The sequence below is a fragment of the Vigna angularis genome, chromosome 10 (assembly GCF_016808095.1).
Source record: "Vigna angularis cultivar LongXiaoDou No.4 chromosome 10, ASM1680809v1, whole genome shotgun sequence".
NCBI classification, from domain to species: Eukaryota; Viridiplantae; Streptophyta; class Magnoliopsida; order Fabales; family Fabaceae; genus Vigna; species Vigna angularis.
Genome location: NC_068979.1, coordinates 24,267,608 through 24,285,705, shown reverse-complemented (window position 1 = coordinate 24,285,705; position 18,098 = coordinate 24,267,608). Strand labels below are relative to the sequence as shown.

General features: G+C 32.7%; 2 protein-coding genes across 2 annotated transcripts; one reads left to right on the top strand and one right to left on the bottom strand.

Annotated features, from left to right (window-relative positions):
• The first annotated feature begins 3,850 nt into the window (after positions 1 to 3,850).
• On the top strand, positions 3,851 to 6,456 carry LOC108335529 (MLP-like protein 43). The gene is made up of 2 exons (XM_017571566.2): positions 3,851 to 4,143; positions 6,105 to 6,456. Exons 1-2 carry the CDS (start codon positions 3,957 to 3,959, stop codon positions 6,377 to 6,379), a joined length of 462 nt encoding a protein of 153 aa, XP_017427055.1. The 5' UTR covers positions 3,851 to 3,956; the 3' UTR covers positions 6,380 to 6,456.
• A 6,241-nt stretch (positions 6,457 to 12,697) lies between these two features.
• LOC108335503 (protein FEZ) lies at positions 12,698 to 14,482 on the bottom strand. Its single transcript, XM_017571526.2, has 3 exons — positions 14,143 to 14,482; positions 13,676 to 13,974; positions 12,698 to 13,560 (listed from the first exon to the last, which is right to left on the bottom strand). The coding sequence occupies exons 1-3, from the start codon at positions 14,324 to 14,326 to the stop codon at positions 12,802 to 12,804; spliced, it is 1,242 nt and encodes a 413-aa protein (XP_017427015.1). The 5' UTR covers positions 14,327 to 14,482; the 3' UTR covers positions 12,698 to 12,801.
• Positions 14,483 to 18,098: the final 3,616 nt, after the last annotated feature.

Genomic DNA, 18,098 nt, shown 5'->3' with positions numbered 1-18,098 from the left:
AATAGAAAAGAACATATGATCATTTACTAAGGCACAAAGGCCTAATGGCAATGTAAGTGTTTTCTTTCTTGTTGTTTTCTTTATAATAGTTAATTTTTCTTTTAACTTGATTTTTAGTTTCTATACGCAAGTTTTTGTGTGTACTTTTTTCATTGTTAGTTCATTGAATTTATTAAGAACGAAAACTGACGCACCAAGACACCAACTCTAGGCTAATTTTGGTATAGAATGGCTTTCAACATTTTAATTTTTTTAAGGCTTTAACATGGATGTGACGACATTTATGGATTCATAAGACCTAAACACAACTCACAGGATCAGAAAATCAAAGAAAATGACTCAAAACATAACCTAAACCCATGACACAAGACCCAAAACTCTACATATATTCATAAAGAAAATTGAAATCCTAAGAACACAACATGGTTTGATTCAAGAAAAACAAGTAGTTTGAATCAAAATTTAAAAACATACAACACATATACATGATCAAACAACATACAAGACATGGTGGATAATATGAGACAACAAGAAAATGACTACAAAATTGGGTAAGAACTTAGACACTTACATCTTGTAGACCTCAAAGATAGTGATCATAACTTTAGATACCAAATGATGGAGAATAGATTGAGGATGCTCCTTCAACAAGTGATGAAACTCCATAGAAGTGAGATGATGTAGCAGAAGCAATTGATGAAGAAATGAAGGTGCTTTGAATGGTGCAATCTTGATGTGAATCCTTGAAGGAGGTTGGACTAATCTTGAAGGGTAAAGGTAGAAGAAGTTTAAATTTTAAAAAATCTCCAATGAAAACTCAAGAAAGGTGAGACTTGAAATTTTGGAAAAGGTTTCACAATTATCATTCAAGTTTTAAGAATTATAAAAAGAGGTGTCTCTCCTTTTATAGGTGAAGAAGAAGGGTTAGAGTACAAAGAATCCTTAAGGAGCCTAAAACATTTAATGAGGAGCCTAAACATTAAATGATGAGCCTATGCTTGTAAATAATTAGTCAAAACATTCTCCATCATTAAATGAGGAGTCTATGCTTGTATCTAACCAATCAAAGCATTAGGGTCCTTGTAGCTAACCCCTTCCAAACCCAAAATGAAATCCGTTTAGGTGCTAATTACCTTATTAAGGCCCTAATGATGCTCTAAGATACTCTTAAAGGCACCAAGCCTTCTAAACAAAGCTAGGCAATGTTCTTGGCCAAATACAAGGCCTAAAATCAAACTATATTACATATTTACAAGGCTTAAGAGAAAGTAAAAACAAACTTGAAAACATATCTTCTTCTTCCGTTCTCCAAGCCCAAGCTTAAGTTGATGCTCCCTAGACGGTTCTCCATTAAGCTCCCAAGATGGTTTCCATCATATCCTCCCTCTTGAAAAATGATTTTTCCTAAGATCAGGAAGATATTTAACGAAGCACAACTTTGGCGGTTGGTCTCCTCCTAAATCAAACTTTGCTGGACAATTTTCTCGAAATGGTCCATGAAAGAGTGAGAGGACTCCTCCTTCTCTTGATTTAGTTTGACCAAGGTAGGAGTAGTTATATGGTGCGACCTATTCATGGCGAATTTCATTTCGAGCAATGAATGTATGGTCACAAAATTTATCTATGGAGTTGGGTGGTAAGAAGTTGAACCATCCCAATGCCTCTCCTTTAAGTGAAAGGAAGAACACCTTGCACCATACCAGATTGTTGGTGGTGTAGAAGTCTATTGGGTGACGAACATCTTTAAGTGATCTTTTGGATAAGTCAATCCATCGTACTTCTCAAAGACTAAAGGAACTAAAGGCATAAGGGTCTCCATGATGGCTACAATGAAGGGTCATAGGCTGGCTAATAACAACCTTCCAAGCAAGGATGGTCCAAAGCTAGAAATGTTATGAGGTTTTGTCCCTTTGGTGATGTTGATGCGAAATATGGTGGACAAAAAGGTAAGAATGCAGAAGCAATGGTTTGATATGGAAGAAGGCTCACGACCATAGGTGGTGATATGGTGGTGGTGTGGTGTTTGGTGGCTTAAAGAGAGGTTAAGCCAACTTTAAGGGGAAGGTGACTAGAGGGGCCTCATGGGTTGCTCTAGTCTTGATCTTAAGATCAGTAGTATGACAAAAAATGGGCAGCATAACATTACTCAACATCAAGATGATTACAAGAGAGGAGACATCTTTATTTATAGGCTAATGGTGTGTCCTAAAAGCCCTAAAAAACCAAAACTTTGCATGCCTTCCCTTCCAAGTCATCCTTGGCCGAAAATAGTGGCCCTCTAAGGAGTGGACAAGTGTCCACAAATGTTCTCCAATAAGGGAAGGACATGTGGCAACTAACAAAGCAAAATCCTCTTCATTTTTGGAGTGTCATGTGACCACTACTAAAGCTATATCCTCTCCAATGGAAGCATGACACATACTTTTCAGATACTTTAGACGTCTAGCTTAAGGAAAAATCTTATATTAATTAGGCCTTAATATAAGCCTTAAAGAAACATATACTACTTGGCCAAAATACATGCCTAAATACTCCTAATATAATAAAGGTGTTCCATGATGGTCTAAGAGAAAGAGTTTTGCTTGACTTTGCATAGATGACTATAACTCTTTTTGAAAGTGCTTGGGTCATGGCTAAGGGGTATGCCATCATCGGCCGTATTCACCATCTACAAAAATGGGTTCTCCCTACACGGGTCTTCCCTAAGCCTGAATGGGCCAGGCTGAAACTGTTGTTGTTGCTATTGTGTTGATGCTCGAGGCATGTAGTGTCAAACACTATGCTCTTGGTGCATAGCTGCGATTTCAGCTCTAATAGTCGTAAGCTCCTCTTCATACCTCCTTTGCATCTCCATTCTGCTGCAAGATTACTGGGATGATTCTTAGACTCCTTCACCACTACATTGCTTGTCATGTTCTTGGTTGTCACTATGGGGTTTTTGTTGGTTTATTGAATACTCGGCCTCATGGTGGGCATAAAAATGTTTTGGGATGTAAAGTCAAGGTTAACATCCAACGTCTAAAAGTAGTCAAAGGGGTCCCAAAGTTGTCTTTTGCCCCAACTCTCTTGTAGTCATTCATCCAAGCTATTCGAAGGGCATCTGCAAAAGGGACTCTGATGCCAAAGTCAGTTTAACGTTTGACAGTTCAGATATTAATGGTGTAGTAAATGCAATCACTTACCTCCTTATCTCAAACCTATATTTTTAGATATCAGAGTGGGCTTTTGGTTAGCGTTAGTGGTAATCACAGTTTACCTTTAAATTGTTCAGCATTATAGTTAAATATCTTGACAATTGACAGGTATGAGACTTTGTGCCCGTTCGATCTTGATAATTCGTTTATACATGTAGTTAATAGTTGATCGTCCGACGTGTGATTGACTAAACGATTATATGATACATGTTGGCTGAGTCATGCCTAGGAGCTATATAGCCCTGCACTATTTATTATTTACATATATTATACTACATCTTATATATCAATAAATCAGCAGCTTAAAGGTATGAAAAAAAAAATTTCTCACGATACACGAAAACGTTTTCTAATCAATATTATGTAAGCGAATATTTTGTACAAGAACATTTTTCAGATTTTGATATAGCTGTCGATAGATGTTTCAATCAGCTATTTTGACTTTTTATATATTAGTTTTATTAATCGTTATCAGTTCCAAGATGTAGAGGAATTGAAAGTAAGAACAATTTAATATTGCTAATATATCTCCACCATAATTTTAAAACCATTTTTATTTATCAATGTATTCACGTAAGACAATAATAGTTAATAAAATTATTGTTGAGTATAGGAAGCACGCAATCTAAAAGCTGTGAGTTGAATCAATAATTCATTTTAGTCAAAAAATGAACATTCTATTTAAGCAAATTGCATTCCTTCTTAAAAGTAATCTGAATCATTGTTTTTGTTTTTGTCTCTGCATTCTCTGAGAGTGAAGATATGGCTTTAAGTGGGAAAGTGGAGGCTGAAGTAGACATCAAAGCATCTGCAGATAAGTTCTTCCATGTTTTTCGAACGCAACTTCAGCATCTTCCTAATATCTCCTCAGAAAGGATACATTCAGCTGTACTTCATGAAGGTGACTGGGAAAATGTTGATGCTGTAAAACACTGGGAGTTTTCCATAGGTATTTTTGTTGTTACGTTTCAACTTCTGCTTCAAAAACTTCAATTAATTCAAGTCAATGCATCAATTCAATTAATTCAAGTTTGAATTTTGTTTATTGGATTAGAACCAGCAAATTCCCTCAGTTATACATATAAGAAATCTAACTCCATCCTCAGTATAATCTTAACACTAAATATTTATAGATTTTGTTTTTATTATATATCATTCAACTTTCTCTTTTTTATTCAATGAAATTTTCAATTCATACTTAGTTTTCTAATAATTTTAAATTTATTACAAAAAATTAGTCATATTTCGTATTTTTAATATTCTTACATCACTTGATAGTTGATAATACAAATAATTTATATATATTTATATCTTTTAATTCTTAGTTGGGAAGGTAATTATAATTTAAATATTTTTTTTAACCTTTAATAATTAAGAATAGGAATTATTTAAATATATTTTCTCTAAACCATTTAGAATTTCTTGAAAAGACAAAATGATGATTGGATTTAAAAGTAGAGAAATACTTAGAAGGTTGTAAGTGGTCAGTGACCTTACAATACTTTCTATATTTATTAAAAAAAGTAATCCAATTTAAGATTTATGATGAGATATTTGTATGGATTTTAAAAGTCTAATCTTTACGTTGAGTCTAAGATTTTGACAGAAAATCCTCTAGAAAAATATTTGTTCACGTACCTAAATTTTTTATATTTATTTGACATTATTCTTTTTAATTTTTTTAAATTTAAAAAATACAAAAATTAATATTTTTATGATCATTTTACTCTTATACTATATGTCATATAAATGTAAAAATGTGTTATAATATCATTACTTAATTCTCTATTCGTTTTTGTGGTAATATTTTTTTTTCCTTAAAATCACTTAATTTATCATTCACTTAAACACAGCTAAGAATATTTGACTCAAATTTTTATCACTGCATTTTTCTTATAAGTCCTAGAGACATGGTATTTTGACTTGGTTAGAGAATCTTCGACTTATTTAGTCTTTATACATTTTAAGTTTTTGATATCAGTCTTAGTCAAGTTAATTAATGGAAAAACGAGTAATATGCTTTGCACTACTGTTCCTACGTTCATTTGACAATTGATTTTCAATGTAAATCATTATTAAAATAATAAGAATAGAATATTGTAATAAAATAATAATTTATAAAGTTGTAATATAAATGTAAGAAAAGTTAGAGTGTGAATGAATAATTACTCTTAATTAATTAAAGAACAATGATAGATCGACACTACTTCTACTTTCTCACACTCAATCTATAACTATAAAAATTAATATTCTATTGGACAAAACAAGTATAAAGTGTTATAAAATAAAGCCTTGAGAATATATTGCAAAGCTAACAAACACTTAGTTGAAAATTTAAAACCCTATTATCTAGATTTACGAAAGCTACGTCAAATACTTTGGTCCAACAATTGTTAGATTCTTTTTTTCTTCTTTCGCAAGTTGTGATGTTGTGAATGATGAGTTGTTGTTGATTTTTCTTTCTCAAACCTTAAGATTTTTTATCCATCATAAATCACTTCTCCCTCAAACAAATAGGTTTACAATGCTTCCTCCAAAATTATATCTCTTTTGTTCTCTTTTTTTTTTCTTATTCTTCTATTTTCCTGGTAATTTTTTTTAAAAAAGTTTATCTTATTAGATTTTGAATATTTTAGAAAATTCCATAAATTCTGGTTATATCCTAAGAAAATTATATAAAACACTACGGATAAATTCGTAAGGATAATAAATTTACATGTTTTTAAGAAATCAAGTTTTGTTTGTATTATTATCCGTATTAACTACTTAAAGTAATTGATTTTAATGAATAGTTACGTAAATATATATATTTATCTTATTTGAAACATTATTTTGTTGTGATGACTTTTATGTACATGTATATGACTTCATGCCCATTTTTTTGAAAAAAAAAATTATGAAAACATGTAGAAGGAAAGAAGACAAGTGCCAAGGAGAAAATTGAAGTTGTAGACGATGATAACAAGACAATAACATTCAGCGTCTTCGATGGAGAAATTGGTGAGAGTTACAAGAGTTTAAGGGCCACACTGCAAACAATCGATAAGGAGAATGGGGGGATTGTCAAATGGACCTACGAATATGAAAAACTGTCAGAGAATGTTAGAGGTCCATCTCCTGAATCAATCTTGGACTTTGCTGTTTTCGTCACTAAAGATATTGATGATCATCTTGGCAAGGCATAAAATCAGAAAGAAGCCACATGTAGTGGGTTTGGCTAATGCTTATTAATAAGTTTGGTATGTAATAATGCTATATATATATATATATATATATATATATATATATATATATATATATATATATATAGAAGTCTTCCATGCTATTTGTGATAATGGATGCTTGCACTATTTAATGCATGTTAGCTTAACGATTGTATATGCATAGTTTATTTGTAATAGATTTTAGGTTTTGGTGGTTGTGCTTGTAAAATACATGTTTGAAATATAATTATGAGAATGAATTGAAAAAATATCGAACATGTTGTCTTTATATTTTAATTTGAACAAAAATATTTGTAGTAAAGATTATTTATTCTAAAACCGTTAACTATAATTTATCAATGATAGATAACATTATTAGAGTTTATCTAACTTATACTAATATGACACTAAAATAATATACAAGTTTCACGCATTACAAAAAATGTTCTGATCAAGAAAATTGGTTGATATAAGGCAAATATTGATTGGAAACATACTCAACTATCGAATTTGAGACAAATATATATATATATATATATATATATATATATATATATATATAATAACAACGAAAACCTTAATCACAAAACAATTAACAATTAATTTTAAATTTGATCATGATACTTTAATAACATTATTTTAACTATATTTTGATAATGTCACGTGTCAGCGTGTCATTGGTTCTTTTGAATTTTTTTTAAAACCAAAAAAACTGACGTGAAGGGTATTGCAGGGTGTGGTATTTGATTTCTCGATTTCCCTGCCCCTTCTTCTTGAAATCTATCTCTGTTTTCTCTTCATGCTCTCTTTATTCCTCCACCATCGCGGTAACCTCTTTTCCTTCCTCCACAATCGTCAGCATGCCCAGGTGCCTTTCTTTCACTTTGCAAAAACCTATTTGTCCAAACCTTTCGTTGGGTTGTTCTGTCTTTGGAAATCCCTTTTCCCTTTTGCCTTTTTCTTTTGTGTGTTTTGAACTGAAGAAATCTGGTGAAGTTGGTCATGGTAGCAAGGTTTGTGTCTTTGTATGATACAACTAACAAATTCTGTTAATAGGGTTTATGATTTATAAGGATATTTTTTTTATGTAGTTGTTTGTACGGGATTCGTGGAAAATGAAGTTAGTTGGTAGTTTGAATCAAAGGTTGACTCTGAAACAAAGGTGTTTTATTCAGAGCACACCCTTTGATTGGTTATTAGAGTTGCATGAAAACATTAAGATTGGTACGAATCTGTTGAATGAGTTATGTGGTATATGGGTTGACTTGAGGGGTGTATGTTTAGGGTTAGGGTTGAGTGTGATTAGAGAAAAAATTGATTTAAATGAGGTTGGTGTACATAGTCAGTGTAAGAATTACTTTGGTGCTGAACAAGTAGATGTTAATGTCATATATCAATTTTTGTTACAAGAACATGAAAATTTCCTTTTAACACATTTTTGTAGGTTGTATATTTTGTTAGAGATATGTGAGTTTTTGCTGGCCTAATCGTATTGTAATAATATTTCCCATTCTTTTTAACCTCGTTGAGGACTTAATGATGACATACCCCCTAGCTATGACCAAGCACTTTCAAGAAGAGTTGAAGTCATATGTGGAAGATGGGCATAGATTCTATTTCTTGGGCCATCATGAAGCTTTTAGAGTAAGAATAATTTTGGACCTTGTATTTTGGGCCAAGTAGTCTAGGATTTATTTGACATTGTATTATGAGCCTAGTAGTGTAGGATTTATTTTGGGCCTTGTATTTTGGGCAAAGTAAAATAGGGTTTTGACCACTCAAGTCAACAAAGGGCCAAGACCCAATGTTGACCAAAGTTGGATGTGATTTTGGGCTTATTGACCAAGGGGTCAAAGTTGCATCTAACTTGGTGGACAAGGAGGGATGGGTTGTCTATGCCATGTGTCATCCTCCCTTTGGAGAGGTTTTCCTCCCAGCCAGTGGTCACGTGTCACTCTAGGAATGGAGAGGATTCTCCATAGGTAATGGGCACATGTCGCCCTCTCATTGGAGCGAATTTTTACCACTTGTCTTTCACCTAATGAAGAGGATTTCTCCTTGCTCTCAAAGCTAGCCAAGCTAGCTCCTTTAGGTTAAAGTTTTGAGACATCTTAGCCAATAAATAGAGGCGTCTCTCCTTCATGTAATTACCTTTGAATTTGAGTAAAGTTATACTGTCATTTTTGTGTCATACTACTCATTTTAGGTCACTAAAGGCTAGAGCATCCCATGTGGTTTCCTCTAGCCACCTTCCTCTAGAGTTGGCCTAATCTCTCTAAGATCACCATCAAACACCACCTCCATTATCACCAAACATCACAAAATCGTGAGTTTAGCTCCAATTTCTACCAACTTCCGCAAACACTCACCCTTCACCCTTCACCATGGCTTTCTCTTCTAGCTTTGGCCTAACCTAGCTAGGAAGATTGCCATCACTTAGGGTGTATGGGTCAGTACAACTGGGCTAGTTTAGTTTATGAGAATTTGGTGGTGAGTTTATGCAATGCTTCAATATCATTGAAGAATGGAAAAAGTAGGACCTACGTACATGTTGTTGGAGTGTTTACACCTTACAGATAAATGATGTCTATGTATTCTTTTACTGAAATGGAAATTATTTATGTTGTAGACTGATATGTAAGTTGTTATGTGGTTTTTTAAATATTTTCAGCTATGGTTTTGTGATAATTTTATGACTTCACACTTCTGCATAAGTAAATGTCCAAGGGTGTTGCATTGAATTAATATAAAAGTATGTGAGAATTTCATCAAAAGTGTTATCGAAAAGGTTGTGGTGCGTAGTTCATTGTTTTAGAATTTTGTGTTATAGATAATGTATAAAAACGAATTCCTAGAATAAAAAATTTATTTATTTTTTAGGTGATGTTTGTGTGTCGAAAGAAGAGCTTTGTTATCCAATTGTGAAAGAAGAAGTTAAGAAATGTGATGTGGCTTTTAAGAAACCTAATACAATAGATAATACAACACATAAAGAAGTCTTTGTCCGTATTTTAGAAGAATAAGAACGAGTTAATAACGAACTCGGAGTTTTCGTTTGTGCTTTAGAGAAATTGGTTGAAGAAATAAGTAAAGATGAAGGTGGTCAAAATGTGGAAAAAGGTGTCGATTGAACTAATGATCCTAGTGAATTTGGTTCAACAAACATCACATTTGGTGGTCACAATATGCCTGTTGAACATGACCACAATAGAATGCAATCTGAAGCTAAGGTTGACATTGATAAAAACAATATGTATAAGCGAATGAAAGAAGGACGACACATACGTTTCAAGTGTCGTGCCATAAGAGCTTCATATGTCGAATATGGGAGCAAAAGGTTGTGATATATGTAGTAAAAGTTGTCATTTGTGTAAAGCTAAATAGAAAAACATAAGTTTATTCATTTTGTTTGTAAAAATTGTTGTAAAGTCTAATACAAAAAGTTTCATTGTAATGTTTTATGTCAATGCACGTATTTATGCTGGTTTCAATTGTGTAGACCATGGCCAGATTTTGTATTGTTTTCCATTGAGGAGAGTGTGTTGATGATTATGTTTTGTTGTCTCCATTTTTTCTGATTTTGATTTTGATACATAGATCAATTTTGTTGTTTTGTGGGTTGAATTGACCATGTTTGTTGCATCAAAGTTTGGTTGTTTCCATTAGGCTGACCCTTCATATCCAATTTATTCATTTCTGATTACAAAAGTTGAAGAATGTAACGAAAAAATAACTAGCTCAATTGGATAACTGTGGATAAATTTATGCATGCAAAAAAGTAGCAAAGCTCAAAGTTGTCATCTACAGTTCGTCTGTGTTTTTGAAATTAAATTGCATCTTCCACATAAGTGCAAAAAATAAGTTATAACATTTAAATTAAATATCTTTAAATCAAGAATGTAAAACAAAAAGAATAAACCAAATTAGATAACTGTGACAAAAGTTAAGCATCAATCAATCAACAATGGTCAAAGTTGTCATGTACAATTCATTTCGTATTTTCGAGATTAAACTACATCTTCCACAAAACTCCAAAAAATATGTTCTTACATTCGAATTGAATATCATTAAATCAAGAATATAACAAAAATATTTACCTTAATTGGATAGCTGTGGAGAAATTTATGCATCCAACAAGTAGCAAAGGTCAAAGTTGTTCTCTGTAGTTCATCAAGACAACAAGATAACCCAAATCTATCAACAAGATAACTACTGCTAATCAATTACAACATAATTGTAATCAATTACAAGTGAACTCATGCACTCCCTAAACCCACTACTGAACATATGGTTGTTAAATTGTTTGTCCAAAACTTTAAACTTGCCTTCAAGATATATGAACTAAGCTCTCCAAGGTTTTCACCACTGTGGTTTTCAGTGATTTATCCAATTGTTGACTGGGTGGGTGATGATTCTCACCATTTGTTGGACGTTAAGGGATGAAGAACATTCAATTCGTTCATATTTTATTAGAAAAGTTCAAGAACATGATTGTGAAATTCTTTGTCCAAAACTTTGAACGTGGCTCCCAGATATAAGAACTAAGCTTCCTAAGGTTTCCACCACTGTGGTTTTGGGCGATTTGTCCAATTGTTGACTAGGGTGGATGATGATTCTCATAGTCGTTGGACGTTAGGGGATGAAGAACATCCAATTCATTCATATTTTATTAGAAAAGTCCAAAAACATGGTTGTGAAATTGTTTGTCCAAAACTTTGAACGTGGCTCCCCAAATATATGAACTAAACTCCCTAAGGTTTTCTCCACTATGTTTTTGGGTGATTTGTCCAATTGTTGACTAGGGTGTGTGATGATTCTCACCATTGTTGGATGAAGAACATACAATTCATTCATATTTTATTAGAAAATTTCAAGAACATGGTTGTAGAATTCTTTGTCCTGAACTTTGAATGTGACTTCTCAAATATATGAACTAAGCTCGCAAAGGTTTTCACCATTGTGTTTTTTGGGTGAAAATGGTAGGGTTTTGATTGAAATATGTGTATTTAATCTTTTCAACTAAATGAAAGGTCACATGGAGAAGAAAGAAAGGACTTTTGGAAACAAATAATGCATAAACAACATAGTTTAGGGAGCACAAATAAGGGTTTCAAAAAAGGAGAGAGAAGTTGGACTTTATATAGTGGATGTCAAATCTGCCTTCTTAAATGGAGTTCTTGAAAAAAAAGTCTACATTCAGCAGACACAGATACGAAAGTCAAGGATGAAGAAGAAAAAGTCTTGAAATTAAAGAAGACTTTTATAGGTTGAAACAAGCCCTTAAAACTTGGAATGTTCGAATTAACAAGTACTTCAAATAAGCGAATTTCATCAAGTGTCCATATGAGCATGCATTCTATATTAAAGCTCAAGGCGGAGATATTTTGAGGAATTCAAGAAGGATATGACCGACATGAGACTTATGGCATATTATCTTGGAATAGAAGTAACACAAGGAGATGAAGGAATTTTCATCACTCAAGAAAACTATGCTAAAGACCTCTTCAAGAAATTCAAGATGGATGATGTTAATCCAGTTGGTACTCCTATGGAATGCGACATCAAGTTGAGTAAGGATGAAGAGGGAGAAAAAGTGGATTCAACCCTGTATAAAAGCCTTGTTGGAATTTTACGTTATTTAACTTGTACAAGACTAAATATTCTCTATATCGTTGGAGTCGTTAGTCACTACATGGAAGCTCCAACAACTACTCACTTCAAGTCTGTGTGAAGAGGATTCTTCGATACATCAAAGGTACAACAAGCTTTGACCTATATTACTCCGTTTTTCATGATTACAAGCTTGTTGGATATAGTAATAGCGATTGAAATGGAGATATGGATGATCAAAAGAGCACAAATGGATTTGTGTTTTACATGAGAACACAACCTTTGCTTGGATGTCCAAGAAACAGTTTATTATCACTCTTTCTGCATGTGAAGAAGAGTGTATAGTTGCTACTTTGTCATGTTATTTGGTTGTGAAACCTATATTGAATGAGTTGAGTTTACCACAAGTTGAGCTAACAAAGATCTTCGTAGACAACAAGTCTCCAGTAGCTTTAGCAAAAAAATCCATTCTTCCATAATCGAAAATTGCACACAATGCTTCAATTAAAAAGGCGTGTTAAGGATCATCATGTGTAAGTGTCTCATTTGTTTAATTATTTTTCATTCTAGTTTTGAAACTCCCGCATTCTGCCAAATCTCTATTCCATAGACATTTGAGTTCGCGCATATATAGTTGAAAAGTTTGAAAAAGTTTCAAAATATAATACTAATAAAAAAAATTCCCTGCGTGCTAATGTAAATTGAACAGAAATCTAAGCTAAAAAAAAGTCAGACCCAGTAGTTACTACCGACTAGAAGGGAAAAAAAGCTTCTAATTTGTCTAAAATAATGCACTAAGTATAGCACTTAGTTGTGGAATAAGTAGATGACAGATCACAAGGAAAAGAGGAAGTATCCCAAAGCAGATTTGACTTCCATGCATCGCCAATATTGAATGGAAACCCAATGGATCGTACTGTTTCCAACTCTTGGTCATCAACACGAGGCATATTCACATTAGGACCCTTTACCAATGCATTAATATTATCATATTGTTGTTCACCAAATGTGCTTTGCATCTCACGTAGAAATGGTAGTGGGTAGCCATGCTCTTGTAACCCACCAAAGCTTGCAGTTGCATTTGTATTATCCTCTGAAGTCTTGTTGAAATCTCCAACCACGGAGGATGACATGTTCAACAACATGGAAGAAACGTTAGCATTAGTATTACCATCTGATGACGTTTCAAAAGGAGATGAGAACAGAAAGCTCGTGCTTAGGTCTCCATTTGAAATGGGAAAATGATCAAAGGCTTTGTAAAGCAATGGGTTGATGATGGATTTGTATGAGGCAACATCTAAGGGACAAAGTGTGGTACTACTATTAGGGGTCAAAGGTTGTGCGTCATTGTAATTGTTAGTACAGTAATGACTGGCTAAGGTAGTTTTCTTTGTAAACGATATGTCTGAACAAAACTTCGTGCTGTTTTGTTCTTTGGTTTGGATATGATCAGAGGTTCTTGTTTCAGGGAGGGAAGAAACCCAAGACTGAGATAAAGCTCTTTGAGCTGTAGAATTGGTTTTCTTGAATATCCTGCAAATAGCCCATGATTCCTGCATGTTGAAGAACAAGCTAAAGCAATCAATAAATGATGATATTACAAACACTTGAAATTTGAAACAGTTAGTAAAAAGACTAAGAAAATAGGTTAAGTTTAGTTATAGTTACATTAGCAGGAATGTTCTTGTCTATGTACTTTGGGGACAGTGAGTCTGTGAGAGAAGGTAGCCTGAACTCATGCATCATCCAATCAGTTTTAACTCCTTTGGCAGCTCTACCCTTGTAAAAAACCAGAGATTTCTTCAGGCCAATGCACTTGGAACCTTCTGAGGAGTAGATTGGCCTATCAGTCCCTGTAGCTTTCCAGAACCCAGCTCCAGTTACCCTATTTGGCCTTGCACTGTTTCTGTATTTTCTATCCCTGGGACAATAGAAATACCACTCTTTCTCTCCTGTGGTCGCCAACTCTACACACATTAGAATACACCAAAACTGTTAGATAATGGATGAATATCAGTTTTAACTAATAACAAGTGAAAAAAAAGTGCTTAAATGCGTTGATGGAGCCAAGCTTTTAGTGTAAGAGGTCATCTATATGTATATATATAAACAAGAATAGAAATAATGTGTCATACTTGGAAGATCCCAAGGGTCATATTTATAGATATCAAGCTGTTTGATGAGCTCAATAGTGAAAGGGCGTTGCTGGATCTTCCTCTTGAGGTAAAACCCTACAAGCTCCTCATCAGTTGGATGAAACCTGAACCCAGGTAGCATAACTTCATCAAGTTTCTCAGCATCATTGTTTATCTCTTCCATCTATTTTCTTCCAACCCTCTTGAAAGAGAGAGATCCGTTGTTGTCTCCTCAAGATTATCAACCAACAACACACAACTAAAAAAGTTGAAACTTCTTTCAAAGGTATAGAAGAACTACAACAACCCTAGTAGAGGTGGCAATGATGAGAAGTATATATTGACAGTTGAAAGACAAAGAAGAAGAAGAAGCTAAGAGTGAGAGTGTAGTTAAGTTGAAGTGATTATATGCTTCCTGAGAAGGGGTCTGCCTCCGAAGGATCAGCCGTTTTTTCTGGTGACTTTCATAGCAATGTGTGTTTCGCGAGGATTGCTTAGGTTTGGTTCATGAAAACTAGCAAGCAAAGGGCAAAGCTCTTAATACGGAACGACTTCCTAGAAAGAAATTAAAGCCATTACATTTAAGTCAATACACTCATATTCGACACAAAATAAACACAAGTTTTTCAGCTAATAACATTATTAGTTTCACACTCACACACATACACATGATTAGAAAATAATCAATCTAAATAATGCTACACTTATATTATATACATTCATGGATTCGTTTATCATATTAGTAATGGTTTTGAATTCATAAAAATTGTTAAAATAAACTTAAACTCTCATTTTTTGTCTGAGTTATGACTAATTATGGCAGAATCTCAAAAAACAGCGTAATTTGCAGCTTCCGGGGGATTGCAATCTTATGGTAGATTTAATTACCCTTTAAACACATTAATGTCATGAAAGTTTTGGTCTATCGACAACATGGGATCAAAGTTCCAAGTAATCAATGATACTTATTCAACATGGCGTTTGAAACTTTGAAATATCATTTGGAAACGTGGACCTGAACCAGATTCCCAAACAGAGCTCAAATTTAAAATTCAACAGCAAATTCTAGTCAGACCCACTAAGGATTTTATAATTTAAGGTTTATCGTAATTCGAAAATCCCGTTTCTATTCCATTCCCATAGCTTCTATTCCACTGATTTTGCCAGGGTTGAATCAGTTAAATAATAATAATAATAGTTTTAAGGTTAATGTCAAATTTCTAATAAAAACAAGAGTGCGTGTGATCAAAGTCTAAAGAGATTGAGGGGACCGCTTTGCCCTTATGGAAACCTTATATCAAATTATTAATCTTAACTAAACCCATTTGTTTGTTCCTACCACTGTATCTAACATCAGAGTTAGCTAAGTTTCTCTGCAACATGTGCTTCATGGATATTAATTTGACCTTCTTCACAAAATTTAAATTACTTTATTCTACTGATATTAAATTAATATGTCATAGTTTCCAGAGGGAACTTCTACAAATATTGGACCATTTTGTTTAAACTTAAAATAAATGTTTTCAAAATAAGTATTTTATTAAAATAATTGCTTATTTAAAAGATGCAAATAGTTTTTATTTATTAAAATAAATAAAAACTACTTATTTTCAAAATAAACATTAGAAAAAATACATTAAAAAAATAAAAATATTCTTACTTAATAAATAAACACTTAAAAAAATCACAGGCAAAACCGATTTTTTTTTTTCAAAAACACTGGAGAAACAATTATTTGATTAACTCCCTACCTTTAACTATATAGTATTAATAATAATGTTCATGATTCAACTGAACCTAACATTTTTGGGATATATTCTGTACAGATGAGTATGTGAAATGAAATTTATATATAATTTTTAAAAGTATCTATCTTACCTTCACTTTTTCGTGCCCTAAAACAAGTTTTGAAATCTATCATTGGAATCTAAAAAGAGAGTTCTTCTAGGAAGATGTAGACATAATAAAAGAACAACTTGGGTGGGTAGGAATATGTAAGACTAAATTTTTAGAATTCTTCACTTTTCTTGATAGAGATCTTCACATGTCGCTTCTTTCGTTCGATAGCTTTCAGCCATTCTGTCATCAGTCGTCAGGAGCTTATAATAACCTTAATGTCTATAACTGTTCGGTACTCTTCATCTCCCTTACCGCTCGACATGTTCCTGCTTTCTACCGTTCGGTAACAACGGAAGAAGCGATATGTGAATATCTCTATCATTTTTTATTTTTTAATTTGATAAAGATTTGTTCTTAGTATGATTTTGTATAATCTGTAGGACAGATTTTTTCTACTAATTCAACTTTAATGTCGTTACTAGAAATTTGTGTTCCCTTTTTCTATGTGTATTTCAATAATCATTCTATTAATATGACTATTGATTCAAACAAGTAAATAGATAAAAAAATCAAAACCTAACTTTAATTTGTGTTCCCTTTTTCCTTTTCGTTCATAATTGTTGTTTCTTTTTGAAGCTGAAGATAATTGAAGATCAATTAAGAAGCGAATTTTAAGAATTTTGAATACATTTCCTTTACACGGATAGACTTTAATCTGATTTTATACTATGTTAAAAAAACAGATTTTAAGTTTAATTCAACCTTACAAAACGGATTTGTAAGGTAATATTTGCACTCATTTATATACTATAAATTATATTTATTTCTAATTGATACGTAAACTTCCAACACAAGAACTACCCGGTTTATTATCACACACTTGGTTACACAGTGTTTTCCTATTTTGCCAATGAGAATTTTCTCGAGAAAGTGATGAAACACAAAGCAAACTTAATTTTTTACTCACTCTAAGGTGCATATACTTTTGTACATCTTTTAAAAGTGAGGCAACTCAGCATTAATTCGGTGTTGTTTTTGACATTACTAATTGGAGTTTAGCCCTTATTGAAAGTGTTGGCGGTGCACAACACGTAGAAAGAGGCATAGATGTTAGGGTTTGACTCAGTTTTAAACTTTGGTTACACGTTTGGGAAGCAAACCCTAGGTCAAGGAACAGACAAAAATGGTTCCAACCGAGGGCTAGACTTTGGGGACCTTCACTGAATTTGGAGTCCCAAGTTTCCCATTTGACTAACTAAAGTTTTTCATTAATTAGTGTACGACACTGCCCTCCACCTCAAAGACATGTTTGGAAAAAGCTAAGTGCACGTGTGAGCTTTTAAACAAAATTTAAAACCCTTTTTGTGTTTCATTGCTAAAACCTATACTATTTGGTTTCACTAAGAGCCCACAAATTCAGCAACCCCATACTTCGTATTCCCAAAGTCTACAAAAATTAAATAAAATAAAATACGATTAATTAACTTTTTTTAACTTCTCAAATGTATTCTCATTCATCGATTATATATCATGCGCCACTGCTAATACATAGTAAAACTACATGAAATGAAAATATTTTCAACAATGATTTACATGTTCATGTAATCATGGTGGCTTTTTTGGTTTTATAAGATATATAATTTGATTCGCTAAACTCTTTAAACCAAATAGTATAGTGTTTTCTTGATCGTTTTGTCATGTCTTAAATTATATGAAACCTAATACAAAATATAGTAATTACAAATTGTGATTTTATTAAATATATAGAAATCAACTTGAGATGAAATTTATTGATATATAACCTATATATATCTCTAAGCCTGTATCTGGATAAAATAACTGCAAATTGTATATTGAACTAAAGGTACGTGCTAAGTTTAAAGTTCAAAATTTGATTTGTCCCATCTCTGTTTCTTAATATTTATTATTATTTACTTGTGTCAAAAATATTTATCTTTATTACTATAATGATATATTTTAACATGTATCATCCATCTTCTAGCCTTTCAAGAAAATCTACTATATTAATTGTTCCTATTTATGTGGGTTTTTTTCAGTTTGATCCCCTTCTTATTAGAATTTTCAATTGAGTATTTATAAGTGTTAATTTGAATCGA

Excerpts from the sequence above, each read along its gene's own strand:
- LOC108335503 (XM_017571526.2), bottom strand. The coding sequence starts at position 14,326 with ATGGAAGAGATAAACAATGATGCTGAGAAACTTGATGAAGTTATGCTA. Across the intron at positions 13,975-14,142 it reads TGACCCTTGGGATCTTCCAA|AGTTGGCGACCACAGGAGAG; the intron begins GTATGACACATT and ends TAATGTGTGTAG. Across the intron at positions 13,561-13,675 it reads ACAAGAACATTCCTGCTAAT|GAATCATGGGCTATTTGCAG; the intron begins GTAACTATAACT and ends TTCAACATGCAG.
- LOC108335529 (XM_017571566.2), top strand. The coding sequence starts at position 3,957 with ATGGCTTTAAGTGGGAAAGTGGAGGCTGAAGTAGACATCAAAGCATCT. Across the intron at positions 4,144-6,104 it reads ACACTGGGAGTTTTCCATAG|AAGGAAAGAAGACAAGTGCC; the intron begins GTATTTTTGTTG and ends GAAAACATGTAG.